This window comes from Vanellus vanellus (assembly GCF_965231255.1).
Source record: "Vanellus vanellus genome assembly, contig: HAP1_SCAFFOLD_39, whole genome shotgun sequence".
In the NCBI taxonomy this organism is placed as follows: domain Eukaryota; kingdom Metazoa; phylum Chordata; class Aves; order Charadriiformes; family Charadriidae; genus Vanellus; species Vanellus vanellus.
In genome coordinates this window covers 1,910,178-1,928,269 of record NW_028126929.1, presented here as the reverse complement: position 1 = coordinate 1,928,269, position 18,092 = coordinate 1,910,178, and the positions used below count along the sequence as shown (strand labels likewise).

At 52.5% G+C, this 18,092-nt stretch overlaps 1 protein-coding gene across 1 annotated transcript in view; it reads right to left on the bottom strand.

The window, feature by feature from the left end:
- Positions 1 to 18,092, bottom strand: part of LOC309685612 (electroneutral sodium bicarbonate exchanger 1-like) — a gene marked incomplete at both ends in the record, with an annotated part of 119,791 nt that overhangs the window by 1,668 nt on the left and 100,031 nt on the right. The window contains 19 exons of the mRNA XM_082501350.1: positions 1,133 to 1,201; positions 2,016 to 2,267; positions 2,864 to 3,025; positions 3,379 to 3,492; positions 4,195 to 4,356; positions 5,240 to 5,345; positions 5,448 to 5,693; positions 6,578 to 6,711; positions 6,846 to 7,020; positions 7,509 to 7,600; positions 7,765 to 7,911; positions 8,346 to 8,433; positions 8,807 to 8,964; positions 9,095 to 9,204; positions 9,351 to 9,539; positions 10,488 to 10,648; positions 10,839 to 10,974; positions 11,378 to 11,521; positions 12,203 to 12,284. Coding sequence (XP_082357476.1) covers positions 1,133 to 1,201; positions 2,016 to 2,267; positions 2,864 to 3,025; positions 3,379 to 3,492; positions 4,195 to 4,356; positions 5,240 to 5,345; positions 5,448 to 5,693; positions 6,578 to 6,711; positions 6,846 to 7,020; positions 7,509 to 7,600; positions 7,765 to 7,911; positions 8,346 to 8,433; positions 8,807 to 8,964; positions 9,095 to 9,204; positions 9,351 to 9,539; positions 10,488 to 10,648; positions 10,839 to 10,974; positions 11,378 to 11,521; positions 12,203 to 12,284 — 2,727 coding nt within the window. The remainder of the gene's footprint in view (positions 1 to 1,132; positions 1,202 to 2,015; positions 2,268 to 2,863; positions 3,026 to 3,378; positions 3,493 to 4,194; positions 4,357 to 5,239; positions 5,346 to 5,447; positions 5,694 to 6,577; positions 6,712 to 6,845; positions 7,021 to 7,508; positions 7,601 to 7,764; positions 7,912 to 8,345; positions 8,434 to 8,806; positions 8,965 to 9,094; positions 9,205 to 9,350; positions 9,540 to 10,487; positions 10,649 to 10,838; positions 10,975 to 11,377; positions 11,522 to 12,202; positions 12,285 to 18,092) is intronic.

Below are 18,092 nucleotides of genomic sequence, written 5' to 3'. Positions count from 1 at the left end.
TGCTCCATCTATAAACCAGTGTGCCCATGAGAGCTGCCCACCAAATTGCAATTATTCCACGTCCTTCTATTATAGAATCACAGAAGGGTTTCGGTTGGAAGGGACCTCGAAGATCATCCAGTCCCACCCCCTGCCCTGGGCAGGGACACCTCCCACCAGCCCAGGTTGCTCCAAGCCCTGTCCAACCCGGCCTTGAACACCTCCAGGGATGGGGCAGCCACAGATTCTCAGGGCAACCTGCGCTGGTGCCTCACCACCCTCACAGGGAAAAATTTCTCCCTGATATCTCATCTCAATCTGCCCTCTGTCAGTGTCAAACCATCCCCCCTCGTCCCATTGCTCCCCTCCCTCATCCAGAGTCCCTCCCCAACTCTCCTGGAGCCCCTTTAGGCACTGGAAGGGGCTCTGAGGGCTCCCCGGAGCCTTCTCTTCTCCGGGCTGAACACCCCCACCTCTCCCAGCCTGTCCTCCCAGCAGAGAGGCTCCAGCCCTCCCAGCAGCTCCAGGGCCTCCTCTGGCCCCGCTCCACCAGGTCCATGGCTCTCCTGTGCTGTGGTCCCAGAGTTGGAGGCAGCACTGCAGGGGGTCTCCCCAGAGCAGAGCACAGCAGAGGGCACAATCCCCCCTCGCCCTGCCGGCCACACTGCTGATGCAGCCCAGGATGCGGTCGGCCTTCCGGGCTGCGATCGCGCATTGCCGGCTCACGGTGAGCTTCTCATCAGTCCGTACCCCCAGGTCCTTCTCCTCATACCATCTCCCCCTCCCCCTCCCTGTTCTTCTATAAAAATATATGTTTAATATATTCTATTCTTCTGTTTGTTATTTGGCATTTCTCAGCCCACTCAACCCCCCAGTGAGGATTCCCACCGGCAGTAGAAATCGCCTTCGCTTTGCACTGAATTCCCCCATTTTCACCACACCAAACACTGCCCTGTCCCAAACCGTGACGCAGAGCGCGCTGAACTTGCCTGGTCCTCCCGCCCTACGTACCTCCTGTGCCCCCACCAATCTTTTCCTTATACAAAATACTTTCACTGCCTGCTTTTGGGGAGGTTTTCTCCCACACCACTGCTTTTTTCCTGCTTCTCTGGAGATGACATAGCAGGGAGCTGCACGCTGTAAGAGTCCGTACCTGAATCCCTCTGAGCGACGACACACCCATGTAGAGAAAGACACCATAAAGCACAGGCATGGGTATAAACTGGGAAATTAAAAAAAAAAAAATGCAATAATTTATTTTTTTAATTGGTTTTTCAGTATTACTGCTCTCTTCTAGAGGCACTGCCTAAAATTGCCTAAAGCTTTCCAGTTTCCACAGGGTTAGAGATGTTTCAGCTCTCAACCCGTAGAGGTTTTGTGCGTGCGAGTGAGTGAGTGTATGCTCTGCTTTAGGCAGAGCATTTAGTTACGTTTCATTAGAATAATCTAATAAATTTTTAGTTACGTTTCATTAGAATACTCCTGTTTTCCTGAAAGGTTGGAGGAAAATAGGTCATTTCACCCATGAAACTGTACGCCACGTTCTGTGACGGCAGAAGAACATTTCTACACATTTTTGTGGCAACACGCAAAAGCAAAGTGCCTCCTTTTAGCCTAGAGCTGAGGTGACTTTGTGGGAGGAGCACACAAGGAAGCCCACGGGGATGATTTTGGTGTGTTTAGCTACTGGGAACGGCTGTTGGGAGGCATTTGGGGGAGCCAATTGCATCCCATAAGGTGCTGCCTGCTTGAAAGAGAGCAGTGTACTGGTCTGAATCCGCTTTGTCGTAACCCATAAACACAGGTGGGCCTGAGAGACACCTGGGAATGAAAGCAGTTGTCCTGCTCGCTTGCCTCGAGGACACCAAACTGGTGGAAAGGGTAACTGAGGCTGGTTCCCACCGTGGGCCAAGCCTCAAGGTTTGGGATCGCCTCCTCCTCTGCTCCACACCTACTCAGGCCTGGAGGGAGGGGATGGTTTTTGTCAAACCTCCAAAAAGCTCACGCTTGTTGGGCGTTTTGCATTTTCCTCTTACCTTTAACACCGAAGTGAAGAAGACAGAGCAGCCCATGAGCACAAAGATCATCAAGCCGGTGACTCTCTGCTCTCGTATCCCCAGAAACTTGGGTTGTTCTCCTGGAGCTGAGCAGCCAGACTCCACTTTGAGGCTATTGACGTGGGTGATGGACAGGACAGTCGCAGCCACAAACCAGGGCAGCCCCATCACGGAGCACACCCCGAGCATCACGGCCACCATGAAAAGGTCCAGGTGGTACCCGCATCCTTTCTGTGGGCAGCAAAACAAGGAACAGAGCATCCCACAGCACAAGAGCGAGGACAACGTCGCGACTCAGACTCAAACCCTACTTGGGCGCAAGTCACCCTCTTGAAAATTTAAGAGAAGAATTGGCAAAAATAAGGATGGATCCGGTCTTTGCGCAAGCACCTTGCATGAAAATCTGGCAGGAGTTCAGACCAAGTGGATTTGGGAGGTTTGTGCAATAGCTACTTCTCAAACAAACACACAAACAAACAGACTATTTTCATTCATAAAGAAATTTCTACTGCTTGTAAGCAAGATGTGACCCTGAGTTATCCCTGGCAGTGCGTCAAAACAGTTCGTTCCCCCAGCTCCTGCTGGCATTCTGAAACAAAAACACGCTTCTATAGTGCTCGAAAATTAATTTGCTCCTCCAAAAGATTGCTCATCTGAACTGCCCTCGTTTGCTCCCTGTGACATCACTAATCCAGCAGAGCATCCTGCCACACAGCCTGACCTTGTCCCAAACCAACGCCTTCACAAAGCACTTGGCATAGGAGCTTCTCCCCACACCTGCAGCCCAGAGTGGGGTGGGGATGGGGTCAGCTCTTGCAGCCCCTTACCTTCAGCTTGTGCTCCTTCCTGTTGACAATGACAGACGTGATCTGCTGGTCCATGAATATCAAGATGGTGCAGAGCAGAGCTGGGATGGGCGCGGCCAACACCGTCCACCAAGGGTTGGGCCCTATGGGGTTGACCAACCACCCGCGGTCGTCTCTGGTAGGCTGCAACAAAGCCAAAACACACATCAGGATCAACTCCCAGCCCAGCCACTTCACTGGCTTTGATTTTCCTCTCCATCGCTGTGCCGCCTCATCTCCTGGCCCTGCCTTCGTGTCACCCTCTCCTACGGGGTTCAGCAGTGCCAGCGTCCTCGTCGCAAGCACCTATAGATACTTCTGTAGGTATCAAGTTTTGGGGCTGGCTTCCTCTTTCCAGAAGGAAACGATGCACTCGGAGGTGGAAGAGGAGATGGTAACACCACCAGCATCCCCAGACTCAGCCCTGTCCTGTCCCAGCATCACCCTGTGGCATCCCCAAGGGCCAAAAGCGGCTCCACACCAAAACACCCCATTACCTTGAACATGTGGGGGACGTGGAGCTTCGGCGATGGGATCCCAACCAGGAAGTCAATGAGGACCATGATGACGATGGTGAGGAAGACACCAAAGTCACTGACTGTGGACCGTACCTGGGGCAAGAAAGCAGAGCTGAAAGGGACAGCACAAACGGGGCCATACCGTGAGATGGAAAAGTTAAAGACATCAACAGCATTAAGGCTGGTTAACAAATTCCCACCACTCTGAGAAGATGCAGCCAAATCCCTCGTTTGGATAGTGTTGCTGTGTTTGTACCTGCAAGATCTGGTGTCAGGCAATAAAAAAAGTTTAATTAGGTGGAAAAGGGTGGTTTAAATTCAAACTTAAAAAAAAAGCCAATAAATATTAAAAAATAATGAAACAGACGTCTGCCACTACAGCTGCACTCACAGCTACAATGGGAATAAGGCACTGAGGCATCATTTGCTCCTCAAAAGGAAGAAACAGTGTCTTTTGTGTCTTTTTCTATGGCAGTTCCTCATTTGAATCAACTTTCCCCTTGGGCACACAAGGTGAAAAAAACCACAAATGAAAATACAACAAACAACCAACTTTGGAAGACCGATTTCCCACTGCCTGGGGAAAAAAACACTCCGGGGCAGGTCACGAGGCAGGTGGGAAACGCTACGATCGTTTTGCACTCCTGGAAATGAGTGAGAGACATCCAAGTTTGGCCTTCAAGGTCCAATATTTCCCAGTTTGACCAAGCGGTAGCAAACACTGCTTAGTGCTCCGGGAAAGCCATTTTGGGAAATGAGTGTGGAGACTGCTGCTGGCCACCGTCTTCTACCTACTCTGGTCGGGAAGTAGCGGCTGGTTTTAAACTTCTTCAATAAGCCCGACAGGACAAAGGTGGAGAAGAAGAGGATGCAGCACCAGAAGAGGACATCGGGCGTGTAGGGGCCATCGTGTCCACAGGCAGGTCCACGAAACTCTCCATGCAAATACCGACATTCCTGGGGAAACAGAGCATCAGGACACAAAGGTAGTGCACATGCGTCAAGGAAACCTCGGATAACTAGGGGGTTTGGAGGATCTTGCTCCAAGATCTGTGACCTCGGGACTGCTGCAGCTAGCGGAGATTTATATTTAACGATCAACAGCAGCTGAATAAGTGACACATGGAACTACACAGACAGCGGAGAGAGGAGATGTGATGGGACACTGTACCACAGACCTATGGCACATCCTCTGCTTGAACAGCAGGTAACCGTGGCTGAAGAAGACACCAGAGGGGAAGGAAACACTGGGAACTCTTGGGGAGAGTGAAAGAGGGAACGGGGAAGGAGGGCTAAGACAACAGTGACAGGAAAGGAGAAGAGACAAATTGTCCCTTCCCAGGGTCGGGCTCACAGGACACGGCCAAGGGGGGTGAAGATGTCCATAAGAGCGTCCCACCCTGTGCCTGAGCTCTGCTTCCAGCAACAACAGCCCAAGGGGCTGCTCAGACATGCAAGTTTATGCACGTACCTTCAGACAGCGCTGAGTAAGAAAGCAAGGCCTGGAGTTACTAGGAACCAATGAAGGAAGCTAATTACAGCCTTCAAGCATGAACTTAAGTCCTCCAACTTCTCCAATAACCAAAGCACCCACTGAACCTTGCTCCCAGACAGAACCGCTGTCCTGAGGATAACAGTTATTGCCCACCATGTCAGGGATGAGGTGAACTCTCCTTCCCAGGCCCAAGGAGGTTAAACACACTGAAGTAATGACTTTTCAGAGCAGCACTGGCACAAGTTGAAGCCCACCATCACCTGAAGGGCTCTGAGCTTTGCACCAGGCCAGTGCCCCTGGACCCTGCGGCCGCGGCACGAGGAAGCAGTGACTCGGGGCACTTACAGTCACCGTGAGGTTCTCCCAGGTGATGCCAGACACATTGATCTTGTTGCTCTCCCAGAACTGCAGGGTTTCGTTGCTGGGATGGGTCGGTGCCTCACACTTACAGCTGGGAGGAGAGAAGCCAAGACAGGGGTGAGGGGAAGGCGATGGAGGTGCAGCCCTGAGCTCCTGCCAAGGGGCAGCGGCACTTTAGAAGGAAGAAACCCACTAGGAGATGGTGAGGAAGTCCAGCTTGCTGTGCGTGTGCACAGGGTAGGTCTCTCGCAGGTGACTCAGCTTCTCCAGAGCCTCATAGATGAAGATGATGCAGATGAGGGAGGCGAAGGCTTCTTCGGTGAAGCGGGTGATGTAGCACACCAAAGAGCTAGCATCAGTGGCCACCAGCACTATGCAGAAGAAGGCGGTCCACAGCCCGATGCATGCCCGGAGAGAGAGATAAGAGAGCACGTAGTCCCTGGGAAAGCAAAAGAAAACGCAGGGTGGAGAGGGCAGCAAGAGACTCCGAGCGTTGCCTTCCTTCGGGGAAAGTGGGCAGCAATTCAGGAGCGTGTCAAGGCTGCGGATGGTAAATGCAGTTTCCGGTCCTACGACAGACAGCCTTGGGACTGCGGCACAGGGTGTGGGCCCGCAGGAGGAGAGGCTAATTAATCCTTATTTAACAATGACCTTGTGTTAATGCCTCGGAGGCTAATTGAGGTCAGGTCCCTGTTGTGGAAGGTGGTGTTCTCCCACATCACCCCGATGCCCTAACAGCGAAACCGGCTGGGTTTGCACCCAGTTACCTGCTGCCAGCAAGTTGGGGCTTCATAATAAATTTAATTGCAATAAGGGGGTTAATCTCCCATCACAGTTGCCACAACAAAAAGACTGTCATGGAAAATATCCATTTCGCGTGAAAAGCTCCTGCTTTCTCAAAAATCATCAAAACATTTGACCAGAAAACTCTTTGGATATGTGGGTAAAATATATTTCCACTTCCAGCAAAAATCATACAAAAAAGTGCCCGAGTTTGTACTGAGAGGAAAGCAAATCTTCCCTCATTCCCAAACCAGAGTCATTTGTCTCATCTTCCCTGTGCAGCCCATCTCGGGCATCCACATCCTTGTGGTTTCTCCTCCTCCTGCTCTTTCACTTTAACCCTAAAAAACCCGAACCACCCATCCATCCTTCAGAGACCGAGGGCTCCTGCACCGTCACATACTAAAGCAGCAGCGCGTGATGTCTGTGACACAGAAGACAACTTAAATCTACCAACTACCACTAAGAAAAACATCCTTTCTCCATCCCTGCCTTCTTCCAAAGGCGCTCGCAGCACCTGGCCGCAGAAGCCAGCCTTACTTGCAGAATTTGTAGAGGATCTTCTCGAACACGAGGACGGGGCCGGTGCTGCCGAGGATGGTGAGAGGTTGGCCAGCAAAGAGGGAATACACCACGCCGGTCATGGATGCGCCCAGCAGCGACTCCATGGCACTCTGTCCGGGGAAGAGAGGCAGCAGCGAGTAATTAAATCATTAGGGGGAAAAAAACAAGTGCAAATTCACTGCAGCAAGGACTTTTGCATGAGTGTTGTCCTCCCCCGTGCCACCCAACAGAGAGAGGTGCTCACTATGTGGCCGTTGGTCGCCTCCCCCAGCAGTCCCCCGAAGGTGATGATGGGGGACATGCAGGCACAGTAGAGGAACAGGAAGGACGCCAGACACTGCAGGCTCAGACCATCCCGAAAGTCACTCCAGAACCAGGGGGCTTTTCGCTTCACATCCCGGATCAAACCTCCAAAGAGCCTGGAGGAAGGAAAAAAAAACAAAACAACATTTTCGTGGAAGACAGCATTGAGTTTTCTTGGCTGAGGAAGGACAATCACAAGCACAGAGTAACTTCCGTTGCTAAAAAGAAGTCTCCTTCTCCCATTTTAGCCCCAGTAGAAACTGAGGCATACAAAAAACCCCTCCAACAAAAAGAAAAGGAGACCAAACCTGAGAGCCCGTCCCCTCTTATTGCAACAGTCCCTCACTTTGAGAAGCAGCAGAGCTCTACCTGGAGGTACTTACACATCTGCTTCCACCCCAAAGCAAGAAAACCTGTGTGCAACCATGCTGCGGCTCAGCCCAGCTGCCCAAATGTCCCACCCACCCAGCCCAGGGGACCAAGCTGGGAACCTGGAGCCCCTTCACTGACCCAGTTAACCCCAAAACTCTGCTAGAAGGGAGGTGCACACTCAGATTTTAGGGGCAAACAGAAAAACACCCCACCAAACTATTTCAGTTCACACCTTCCTGTCCGCTCCAGTTCAGGACCGCTGTGTTTCTCCAGCTTGCTGTGAGAAGCGCTGTCATCGAGAGCTTCTGGCAACTTCCTTTTTTCCTGTTAAAATGCAAATAAGATAAAGATATGTCTTTGCAGCCACTGGCTTGTTTTGCTTTTTGGGCTGGGTACGTGACCTGTGAATTTGGGCCCCTGAGCAGCACCCCCAGCTGTGCTGCCCTCCTGCCTGTCCTCCTCGTGCCTCCTTCTGCCGCAGCACCCACCTGCGAAGGGACGTTTTTCGGGGGCTCAATTCGGATGGAGGGATCCCACTCTCCTGGCGGCAAAACCATGACCTGATCCAGAAACTCATCGATGCCAGCCACCAGGTCAGCCCGGTTCTTGGCTTTATAGGCAACGTCGTGGAAAACCTGCCGTAGGAGACAACCTGGTGAGAGCATGACCCATCTCGGATGTCCTAACCAGTGTAATAAGCTCTTGGCTAAATGCAAGGTCATTTCCCCCAAATCGCCTGTTGGAAGTGGCAGGAAATATTCCCCCCAAAGCAAAAATCTGTGCATCACAGTATTTGTAACCATCTCCACCAGGCTCCCGTCCCCCATGGCACACCACAGCCTTCTGCTTCAAGAGGAGAAGTTTCACTGGCCCTGGCAATGCCACCACTGGGGACAGCATGCTGGGGACCCTGGGGAGAAGGATGAGGCGCGGGCTGCAGCCCAGGTGGGATTTTAGCCTCCTGCAGGCAGCTAAGAGAGACAACAAACCCTCTTCCTCACTACTACAGAGACAGGGAGAGGTGAAGCCCCAAAAAAATGACCCAGAGATATCTCTTATCTCGTCACACCTCATCCGTCATGATAGTAGCCATGGACCTGCCGATCTCATGGTACTGATGGGCTTTTCCTCCTGGTCCAAGCAAAACAAACAGGAACCTAGGCAAGAAAACCAAAATGAGAGAGAAGAACATGGCCTCACTCAAAGGGCGCCCAAGGAAATCCCTGGGAGCTCCCAGCCCAGAGCGTGGCTCCAGGGGGGACGTGTAGGCTCACCGACTCCGGTGATGAATTTGAAACGCATCAAAACCAAACACAAATTTGAGGTTTGGACCAACTTTCATTAAAATTGGCCAATGGGTTTAAAAGCTCCAGCAGGGAAGGGAGGAATGAAAGCAGGGAGATGTGGGTGGGAGAAACGTGCTTGCTCCCACTGGCTGTGTTCCCCTGGGACGCCCAACTGATGCATGAATTTGGTGTTTTGTTGTGGTGTTTTTTTTTTAAATAAAAACTTTGCGCTTCTCATTCAGACCTCGTTGGGATGGGAACTTCCATCATGCCCGAGAGGAGGACAGCTGGGCTCAGGCGGACAAATGCCACGATGGGCTGGCGAAGGAAATCCAGCTCTCCTACGAGCACGCTGCACGCTTCAGCCCCGGTGGGAATTTTCTTCATGAAGCGCAGCTCCGCCTGGGCACGACAAGGGATTTTCAGCCATTACCCCAAAAGCAAAGCCCACAGCACTCTGCAGAACACTCTGCAGCCAAGTTTGCAAGAGCAAATCTGGCCTAAAAGCGTAAGAAAGCTACGAGTGTCTCACCTTGCTTAGATCCATCGGATGGCTGTCATGGTTCACCCCATTTTTAGCTTCTGCAGTGGTGGGAGATGGATGAGGAGTGAGTGTTTGGGTTGGGAGGAGAAAGAAAGACACTGAGAAAGACAGGCAAGGAGCAATCGGGACACTTCTCCTTTGCCGGGAGAAGTCTAATGGGGCCAAAGCCCTGCAGAAACCTTCACCTGGTGCCAAAGCCTGGCAGAAACCCTCACTGGGTACCAAACCCTGCAGGAACCCTCACCTGGCTTGTCAAGGGGATGCACGTCTAACTGCTTCTTGCTCATGTCAGCAAATGAGCAGACGATGGGGAGAAGGTTGTTTCTTTTCTTCTCGTTCTGATGGTGATGCTTCTTCAAAAGCACTTCTCGAACTTTCGCCCGCGTGCGCTCATCAAACTCCGTGGACTGCTCTTGCTGGCCCAGGATCATATCTGGAGATGGCAACGGGAAACGAAGCCGTCAGAGCAGAAAGTCCCCAAGCCCCGACCCCTCAAGCCCCCGGCGAAGGCTGCGACATGCAGGATACCCTAACGCGGGCTCAGCCTTGCTTAGCAAGACGTTTTAATGCAGTTCAGCCTTTGCAGCCAAAGGAAGAATTCTCTTTTGCTAAAAGCCATCATCAAAGTGCTTATTCATCACTCCGCTCAGATAATTATTCCCCATCCTAGATAATGTGATTTTTTTGCCCGATCTGGCGTTTCTAGACAGACTTTCTAGACTCGACACATGTCAACAAATTATAAGCAATCTCTAGCACAGACTTTCCCAGAGTTTCCTTTGCCCATCGACTGCAATTTGCCAAGCCCAGGGAGAAACGTGCTAAGAACGGCTCCGACTTCTCCAGCTCTTGCAAGGGCTGAATGGAGACCTGCCAGTCAAAGATAATTTCTCCAAAGCCGCTTTTTCAATTAACTTCAATTATCTTCCCCACAGAAATATGCTGCTTGGTCACCTGCCAGATAAACTCTGCCTTTAAAGCTCTTAAATCCTGGATGTTAAGGCAATAGGAAAAAAAAAAAACAAGAACAGGAAGAAACAGCTTGTAGTAAGTAGCTTATTTAAGGAGGTTCAGCTCTTACGCAGACTCCGTGTTCCTGAGAGCAGCCTGCCAAGCCCTGACACTCCTTTCTGGCCGGAGAATATTCTCTAATCGCCTCTCTGACCCCACAAATTGCTTTCAAAAGGCTCCCATACTGGGAGAAAAAGCTGATGTGACTGTTGTACACCCAGTCTACATCCAAAAAGCAACCCACGATTTAAAAACACAGTGGAGGTTCTGGAAAAGGACGTGCCATTGGGGCAGGGCTTGATACGGGAGTGAAGGGCACCACGGCAAATTGAGCTCGGCCGTTCCCAGCGGGTCGCAGTGCGCTCAGTACCTGCGATCTCTTCAATGCTGTTGGCACAAACATCCAGCAGCACCATCCCGTTGCTGATGCAGCTCCGCAGCTCGAAGAGGCTGTGCAAGGACAGCGTGGCCACGTAGGGCTTGCTCCAGCGCTCGCCACCATCTTCCACGTCCTCCTCAAACTTCAGCCACCTGCGGACATTGGGCACGATCAGCCCCGTTGCAAGAAAACAGCCTCAGCTCTGCAACCCCTTTGGTGCAGCTACGGGGCGGCAAGAGGAGAAGGCTCCACGCATCGGCACCTGCAGCTGCAAAGCTTCATGTCCCAGAGAGCGGAAGGCAGAGCCCACGGCTGCCACCGCAGCCGGCGGCAGGGATTTACCTTGCCGTTTCCTTCCACTCGGCATCTTCACCCGCCTTCAGGAAGATCTCATCCAGCTCAGTGAACAAGTGGTGGGGAACATGCTGCTCGTCCTCCTCGGTGCTGAGGATGAACTGCACCCGCTGGGATGGGGTGTCTGGGGGCAGAAGATAAATCCCGTTACCACACCTGCATTCGACCCGTCACGCTCATACGCAAAGTGGCCATCGATCGGCACCAGTTCAGCCCTAAATATTGGGCTGGCCCCTCTCCCCCGGGTCTGGCCGGGCTTGCACAGAGCCACGGAGAAGGAGAAGCATCTATTGCACGTCTGCATAAGGACGGGCCACTTTCCTTCCCCACGTTTCCATTTTTAATGGCAGGATCCCTCTAAGGAAGACCAGCCTCAATCCATTATGCCTTCAACTGCCTCCCAAATAATGCCACTTTCCCTCAGAAGAACAGCAAACCACACAAATCAGCCACACAGACCTGCTTGCAGAGGATCCCGGCACCCACACAGCCCCGAGAAGGCTCGTGAACGCTGCGGCGGGACTTACAGTGGTAGCCCTGCTCCATCGGGGCACAGTCCTTCTCCCGTTCCTTCTTCCGATGCTTCTGGCGGTGGGGTCGGTGGTGCCGGTGGCACCGGTGGCTTTGCCTCACCAGCGGCATCCGCACGCCCACGGACAGGGTGCGGTGGCCTGCGAAAAAAGCAGTGTTCGCATCACTCTCGATATTGTGGAGACGGTTGACACCGCTGCCACGATTAAACCAGCGCATCCATCCCAGGAGGAAACACCAACTTCTCTTCATTTTAGTTTCACTGCATCCCTGAATGTCAGAGACATCCTTTTTTCCAAGCCTGTTTAACTTTGCAACAATAGAGCAACAACAAGCGATGGCTCCGGGTCACCTAAAAGTGCCCTGAAAATATCAACCCTTGTCTAAAATTCCAGCTTTGGCTGGACAACACTCAGACCTGCTCATTAAGCAGCCACAGAAGGTAATTATTTTTAAAATCTTTGTATGGCACAAGGCAACAAGAGGAGATCCAATCAGTCCTGTGATAATGAAGTCTGGAACAAAAAAAAAAGAAAATCACAGCCCTGTGTCTGCAGCCATCAACTTATTCTCCTGACCTCTCCAAGCCAAGAGCAGCCTCTGAGAAAACAAGCTGGGAACTACCCAGCTCTGTGGCCAACGCTCACACCGCAGATGCCATGGGGGCTTTTTCCCCTCTGTCTAAAAGCCATAATATTAAACAATGTGAAAATAACTGTGCTTGTTTATTTGCAGGTGATGCATACGCTGAGCACAGGACGCGGCAGGGACTTTGCGCGACGGGAAAACGCGTGGGGCTGGTGGCACCTCTCACGACTCACCTTCCAGCTCCTCCTTCTCATAGTGAATAGTGACAGCGGTGCTCGTTCTTCCCTGGTCAATCACCGCCTCCTCGTCGTGTCTCTGTTTAGTGAGGAGAAGAAGGTACAAGTTGGGGCCGGGTGAGGAGAGCTCCCTTACGTCCTCCCAGTCATCACCCATCCCTGCGGCCACGCGAGCCCAAGAGCATCACACCTCTGTGTGTCTCCTCCTCCAGGCACAGCCCTAAAAACACGGACTTGGAGGTTTTTATTCCCATACCCAAATAAAACCACCTGTAATGTCACCTGTATTGTATATACCGTGAGTCTGGAAGGCTTTACTAAAAGGGGAGAGAGTTGAGTGTTTCAAACCAAAACCAAACCTCCTGCTTCGTTCTTGTGGTTCCTTTCGAAAAATTAAAATTGAAAAAGGGATTTCCAAACTGGGGTGGAGTGGGGTGGGGGAACCCAACTCCACACTTTTGAGCACAGCCAGTTTCATTCTCCAAAAGTGATACCTGCAGGACTCACTAGATGGCACTTGGCCACAGGACATGGCCACCATCAACCTCCAAAGGCCCTCAAGAACCTGCAAGGGTGAAGCTTCGACTTCAGCCCAACCAGGCTCGGGCTTCTCTTGCTGCAAGCCTGCTTTCCACACAAAACTGCGTTTTTCTCCTCAAAAGAAAAGCCAAAGGCTAACAGCTAATGCCCTCCTTGGCTGAAATACCACTGCCAGTGCTGCACGAAGAGCATCTGTGCCTTAAAAGCCAAAGGAGAATTACAGGCGTTCTCTTCTCCCCTTGCCCCTGGGCTGGGGAAGGGCATCACCGGGATCACCACGCTCAAAGAAATAAAAACCCAACCACGTCTCACACTCGAGTCGCAACTGCAACTTTGAAAGGGCCTCCAGGAAACCCTTCTCTTTAGAGAAGAGCAAAACACCAGAAATCTGCTTTTTATCCCCCAAATCCCTGCTTCGACTGAATGGCATCACCTGCCGCCGCGCAGCAGCAACGCTCGGGAAGCTCACACCTCCCGCTCACCAGTTAATTTAATGAGCAAAAGGAACAAACGTTCCCATCTGGGAATGAGTTTTTTCTGGCCCCCGAGTACTAATTTCAAAGCCGACTTGCTGTGACCTCCCCGCCACCTCCCGGCACTCGCCCGTGTCACCCGGCAGCCGGATTATGACACGCCTGTGGCTTTCCCGTCCTCTCTCCCACGCCGATCTCCACCACCCTCCGTCCCTTCTTAGCAATGCGTCTACTCCCCTCCAGATTTACCGGAAAAAAACCTCAAAAACCCAAACCCCATCCTCAGAAAAGGCACGGGACAAAAGGGGCTTAATCAAATCGCTTTAAATGGCAATTTTAGTAAAATCATTACTTAAGTAAAACACCAATTTGAATTAAATCACAATTTAAGTAAAATCGCCACCGAAATAAAACCCCAATTTGAATTAAATCACTGTTTAAATTAAATCGCAACTTAGATACAATCACAATTGAAATAAAATCGCAATTTAAATACAATAGCGAGCTTGAGTGTGTTACAGGGGTGTCAGAGTGGGAATAAAGGGAGCGATTTGGGCATCACAGCTCCCCAAATCCCCCCCGAGCAACATGGGGAAAGTCTGCTTCTCTCTCAGAAACCATTTTGGCTCCGTGCTCCCACCCACGATGCTAAACCTGCCCCCGGCAGGGCACAAAGCATCGTCCCCCCGCATCCTTCCCTGCTCTGGCGACATGCCAGTGGGATTTTGGGAAGTCTCCCCCCCTTTTGGGGGGATGCGCAGCCCCTCGGCACAGCCCTCCCACCTGTAACTCTTCCAGAAGTGTCATTTTGGGACCCTCCTCCTGCTTCATCCTCAAGTCGGTCACCGGTTTTGGGGGATAACTGAGCCTCCAGATCAATCAGAGGACCAAACCCTCCGACTGCAGACCAGTGACTCCCAGTCTGCACCATCTCCAGCACATAAACAGCGACCGTTGCTGGGATCGGAATGTTCAGGGTGACCCCGGCAGTTATTTAAAGCCATACACCCCAATACTGATCCCGCTTGGAAAACTTAGCGGATGGGGAGAAACCTGCTCTGTTTTGAGGAAAAACTATCCAGAATAGAGAAAAGGGGTGGAAACGCTGCATCTCGGCAGGGCAAAAGGTGTTACACAGTGTTTGGGTGTATTTGAAAGCCCAAACTGCCAAAAGACCACGTGAGGCACAAACCATTGGGGAAATGCCCGTTATGGGGCAGCCCTGATTTTCATCAACATTTCCTGCATCAAATCAGGGTGTTTCAGGGAGGTCTCCCTTCGGCACAGCCTCCGTCCCTTCGCTGCTTCCATAAACCCTCGTTAGCCAGACCAAGTCCTACGCCGTACGGAAATGGCCAGAGAAGCCCCATGTTTTACTCTCCTCGCTTCCGCCAGCTATCTCCAGCCCTACTTTATGTTCCGAGCGGAGCTAATCCCTCATTTCCAGCCTACAGATTCATTTGCTGTCATGAACTCTCTCCCCGGCGCTGCTCAGCACAAAGGTTAACGGCCCTGGCTCGCCCTGAAAGGTGACATGGGATGTAAAATAACACAGCGAAGGAGGGTGACACCGAGGGCTAATCCGTTAAAATCCCATCGGGATCCAAGCTCAGATCTCTGCTGCTTTTTTATTATTTAGTATTAAAGCTTCAGGCGCAAATACAGGAGAAAGAAGCCAAGTGGGTCCGTGGCAAGACACTCCGAGAATCCCATCGCCCTTCCCCAGTTGTTGCAGCAGAAATCGCGGCAAACCTCGCACAGAGATGCCACCGAAGGAAACGGTGCCACTCAAAACCCTCTTTTTCCCGATTAAGACACCCAAATGGACCCAGAAAGGTTATTTCATTGAGGAAATTGCTGGAGGATTTAAGGATTTAATAAGTCTATGGGATCTGTGGACGCGTGGGCTTGGGATGGGATGGAGCAGGATGGAGAGATGCCTCCAGAAAGCAAATTATCCCATCCCAGGATGGGTACCAGCACTTGCAGACACTTCGCCTTCCCTCTTTGTCCTTCTCCGCTGCTGCCAGGCGCCTGGAAAACATCAAATCATCGAAACTGGGCTGGGAAAGGGGATGGCGAGATCACTTTTGAGTTTCGGAGCAGAGAGTGTTGTTCCCTCTCAAGAAAACTTCTCCAAATTATTATTTTGCTGCAGGGTTTTTTTTGTCCCAGCAGGAGAGAGAGGGACTTTTGACTGTCCTGCCTCAGTTTACCTGTCTCAGTGCATCTCCTCCAGTTAGAAAGAAAAATCTTTCCCTGGGGAAGCTTTGGTGTAATTGAGGATGAGGAAAAGCACAAAGCAGAGGTTCAGGTCCGGCTTTGAGTCCTCCCGGTGCCAGGGGAGGCCAAAAGCATCGCACGAGCACGCAAACTTCCCATCTCAGCCCCCTCATTCCGTCACTCGCAAGCTGGACTGGCCACCAGCAGCAGGAGGGAGGATTGATGTAATTAATCTCGCGCAAAGTGTAATTAATAACACTGATCCCAGTGTTATAAGGGGATGAGGGGCCAAACTGGGGGAGCTGCTCTAGTGGTGGAGCAGGAGACCCCCCTCCTCGCCCCTCTCCATCTCCATCCTACCCAGACGAAGCCACCGGTCCTGTGGCTCCCTCCTTTGCTATCGTGGGGGTCAGCACCATCCCCTGCAGGGACCCCTCCGGCTCCTGAGCCAGGATTTGGGCTGTGACGGGGACTGGACCCGGGAGAGGACACATCTCCAGAGCCCCAAAGTGGGGCTGTGAGGGGGGGACACACGCAGGTCACAGCTGAGCATCACCAGGACGTGACCGTCTTCCCTTGCTGGCAGAGACGCAAATTCCTCTCAGTCTTTCCCGTGAGCTGTAATTTCAGGGCAGATTAATTAATTCCCCACCTCTCGTTTGCCCCCGAGAGCACCTCCTGCAGCTGGGTCCCATGGGTGCAGCGGGGGGGCGGACAGGCCCTCCCCCGGGCCAAGGAGATGCAGAAAGAGGGGGGGACCACCCAGCCACCTCCTGCCTGCACCCCAACACCGGGTGCATCCGTGCAAGCGCCCGGTGGGACAATAGCTGAGGTGACCGGGTGGCATGGGGCTCTGTGGGGACAGTGGCCTTTGTCCCCCTGCTCTGAAGGGCCACAGCATCACCAGGGGGTCACATCGAGATGCGGAGGAGGGGGGGTCTGGTGGGGAGACCCCCAACAGGCATTGCCCAGGTGCCTCCCTCCCCTCCTCACATCCCTCCCGCACCCAACTTGGGTACCCCTCGCCTCCCCCTTTGAGCCCCCACCCCTCTGCCTTGCAGATGCCTTGCTGATGCCTTACACCCCCTTTCAGCGGCCTGCTGTCCCCCCTCCTTGCACACCCCCAGCACCCTATTTTAGACACCTACCACCCTCCTTACCCCCTCCAACCTTGCAGATGCCCTTCACTCCCCTTTCCATGGCCCTCACAGCCCCTTGCAGATGCTTTGCCTCCCCCATTCACCCCCACCCCCTGCTCCCAACGTGTTTCACCCCAGCCATGAGAAATGTCGCAGTGAGCAGCCATGGAGCATTCTCCAGCCACACCGTCGGCATGGCCCGCCCGGGGGTACCAGGCATCGCCCTCCCTGCCCTGGTGCCGCTGCCCCCCACCTGACAGCTGAGGATCCCATCGGCCTGTTGCTGCTGGTGGGCATGGCGGGGCTGGGGGGGAGATAATTGCTTGATAACGATACTCTTAAGACATCCAAACAAAACACAAACAAAAATCACTACGATCACAAAAATGAGTAGGTTTCACAATAGGCTTTGCAGCTGTCAGCTCAGGGCAAACTCAAAGCCATGCAAGATTTTGTTCAACCATCCGACTTCTATTGCCTCTCGTAGATTTCTGCCATCCAAGTAGAAAACAAATTAATTTTTCTTATTTTCTCTTTTGACTGATTCCCTGTCCAATCAATACACCAAGGAGGAGATCGCGTGTAATGCCATTCTCCGTGTTCTGCCATCTTCCAAACTGAAGGGAACTGCATTCGAGAAAGTGCTCGAAAGCCCAGCAGTTATCACCTCTGTTTTGGACCCGCGCTTCAAGGAGATGCAGTTTCTCAGCCCCAGTCTGAGAAGCGAGTTGCACCAGCCAGTGAGAACCACGCTGTTGTGGGTTTGCAACCACCAGTCCCCATCTGCCACCCAGTCTGGGGTGCCAAACTCAGATTCCAAAGCCACGGGCGCAGATGCCGGCAGCCAGCTGCCTGCTCGCAAGGACCCATGCGCCAGCGCCCCGTCTCAGAGTAGCTACGACATCCTTCTGGGGTAGGACCCGATGGAGAGCATGCCCGAGATCCACCAGCAACTGGAAAACTACATCCTGGAGCCCCTCTGCAAGCACAGCACCAGCTGGTGGAAGAAGAACGAGCATCGCTTCCCGGCCGTGGGGCGGCTGAGCCGGCAGTACCTCGCCATCCCCGCCACCGCCCTCCTGCCAGACCAGGCCTTTGCTGCTGGGGAAAGCGCCCTGGAGCATCGGTGCACTGTCCTGGTGCCGGAGAATCTGGTCCAAATTCTGTTCTTGCATCCACATTCTGATTTTTTAGAATCAATGTGAAACAGCAACAAGACTTGGAACAGGAACTGGCACGTGGAGCCCTTCCCTGGGTCAGTGGGGGGTTAAATCGACCCGCGGGGTTTTGGACACCACAGTTAGATAGGGTGCCGGGTATTTTTCCCAAACTTCCGCCTTTTTGGCATCGCTTGGGCAGCACCGGCAGTGAGGAGCAGGCTTAGGGAAGAGGTGTGAACACGCCAATGCCTCTTCTGACTTTTAGGGTAGTTTTTTTATAAATACAAGTGATGGGAAACAAAAGGAGAATGTTCGTACCCGCTCTGCAAAGCGGGCGCTTCGGGGAAAGAAG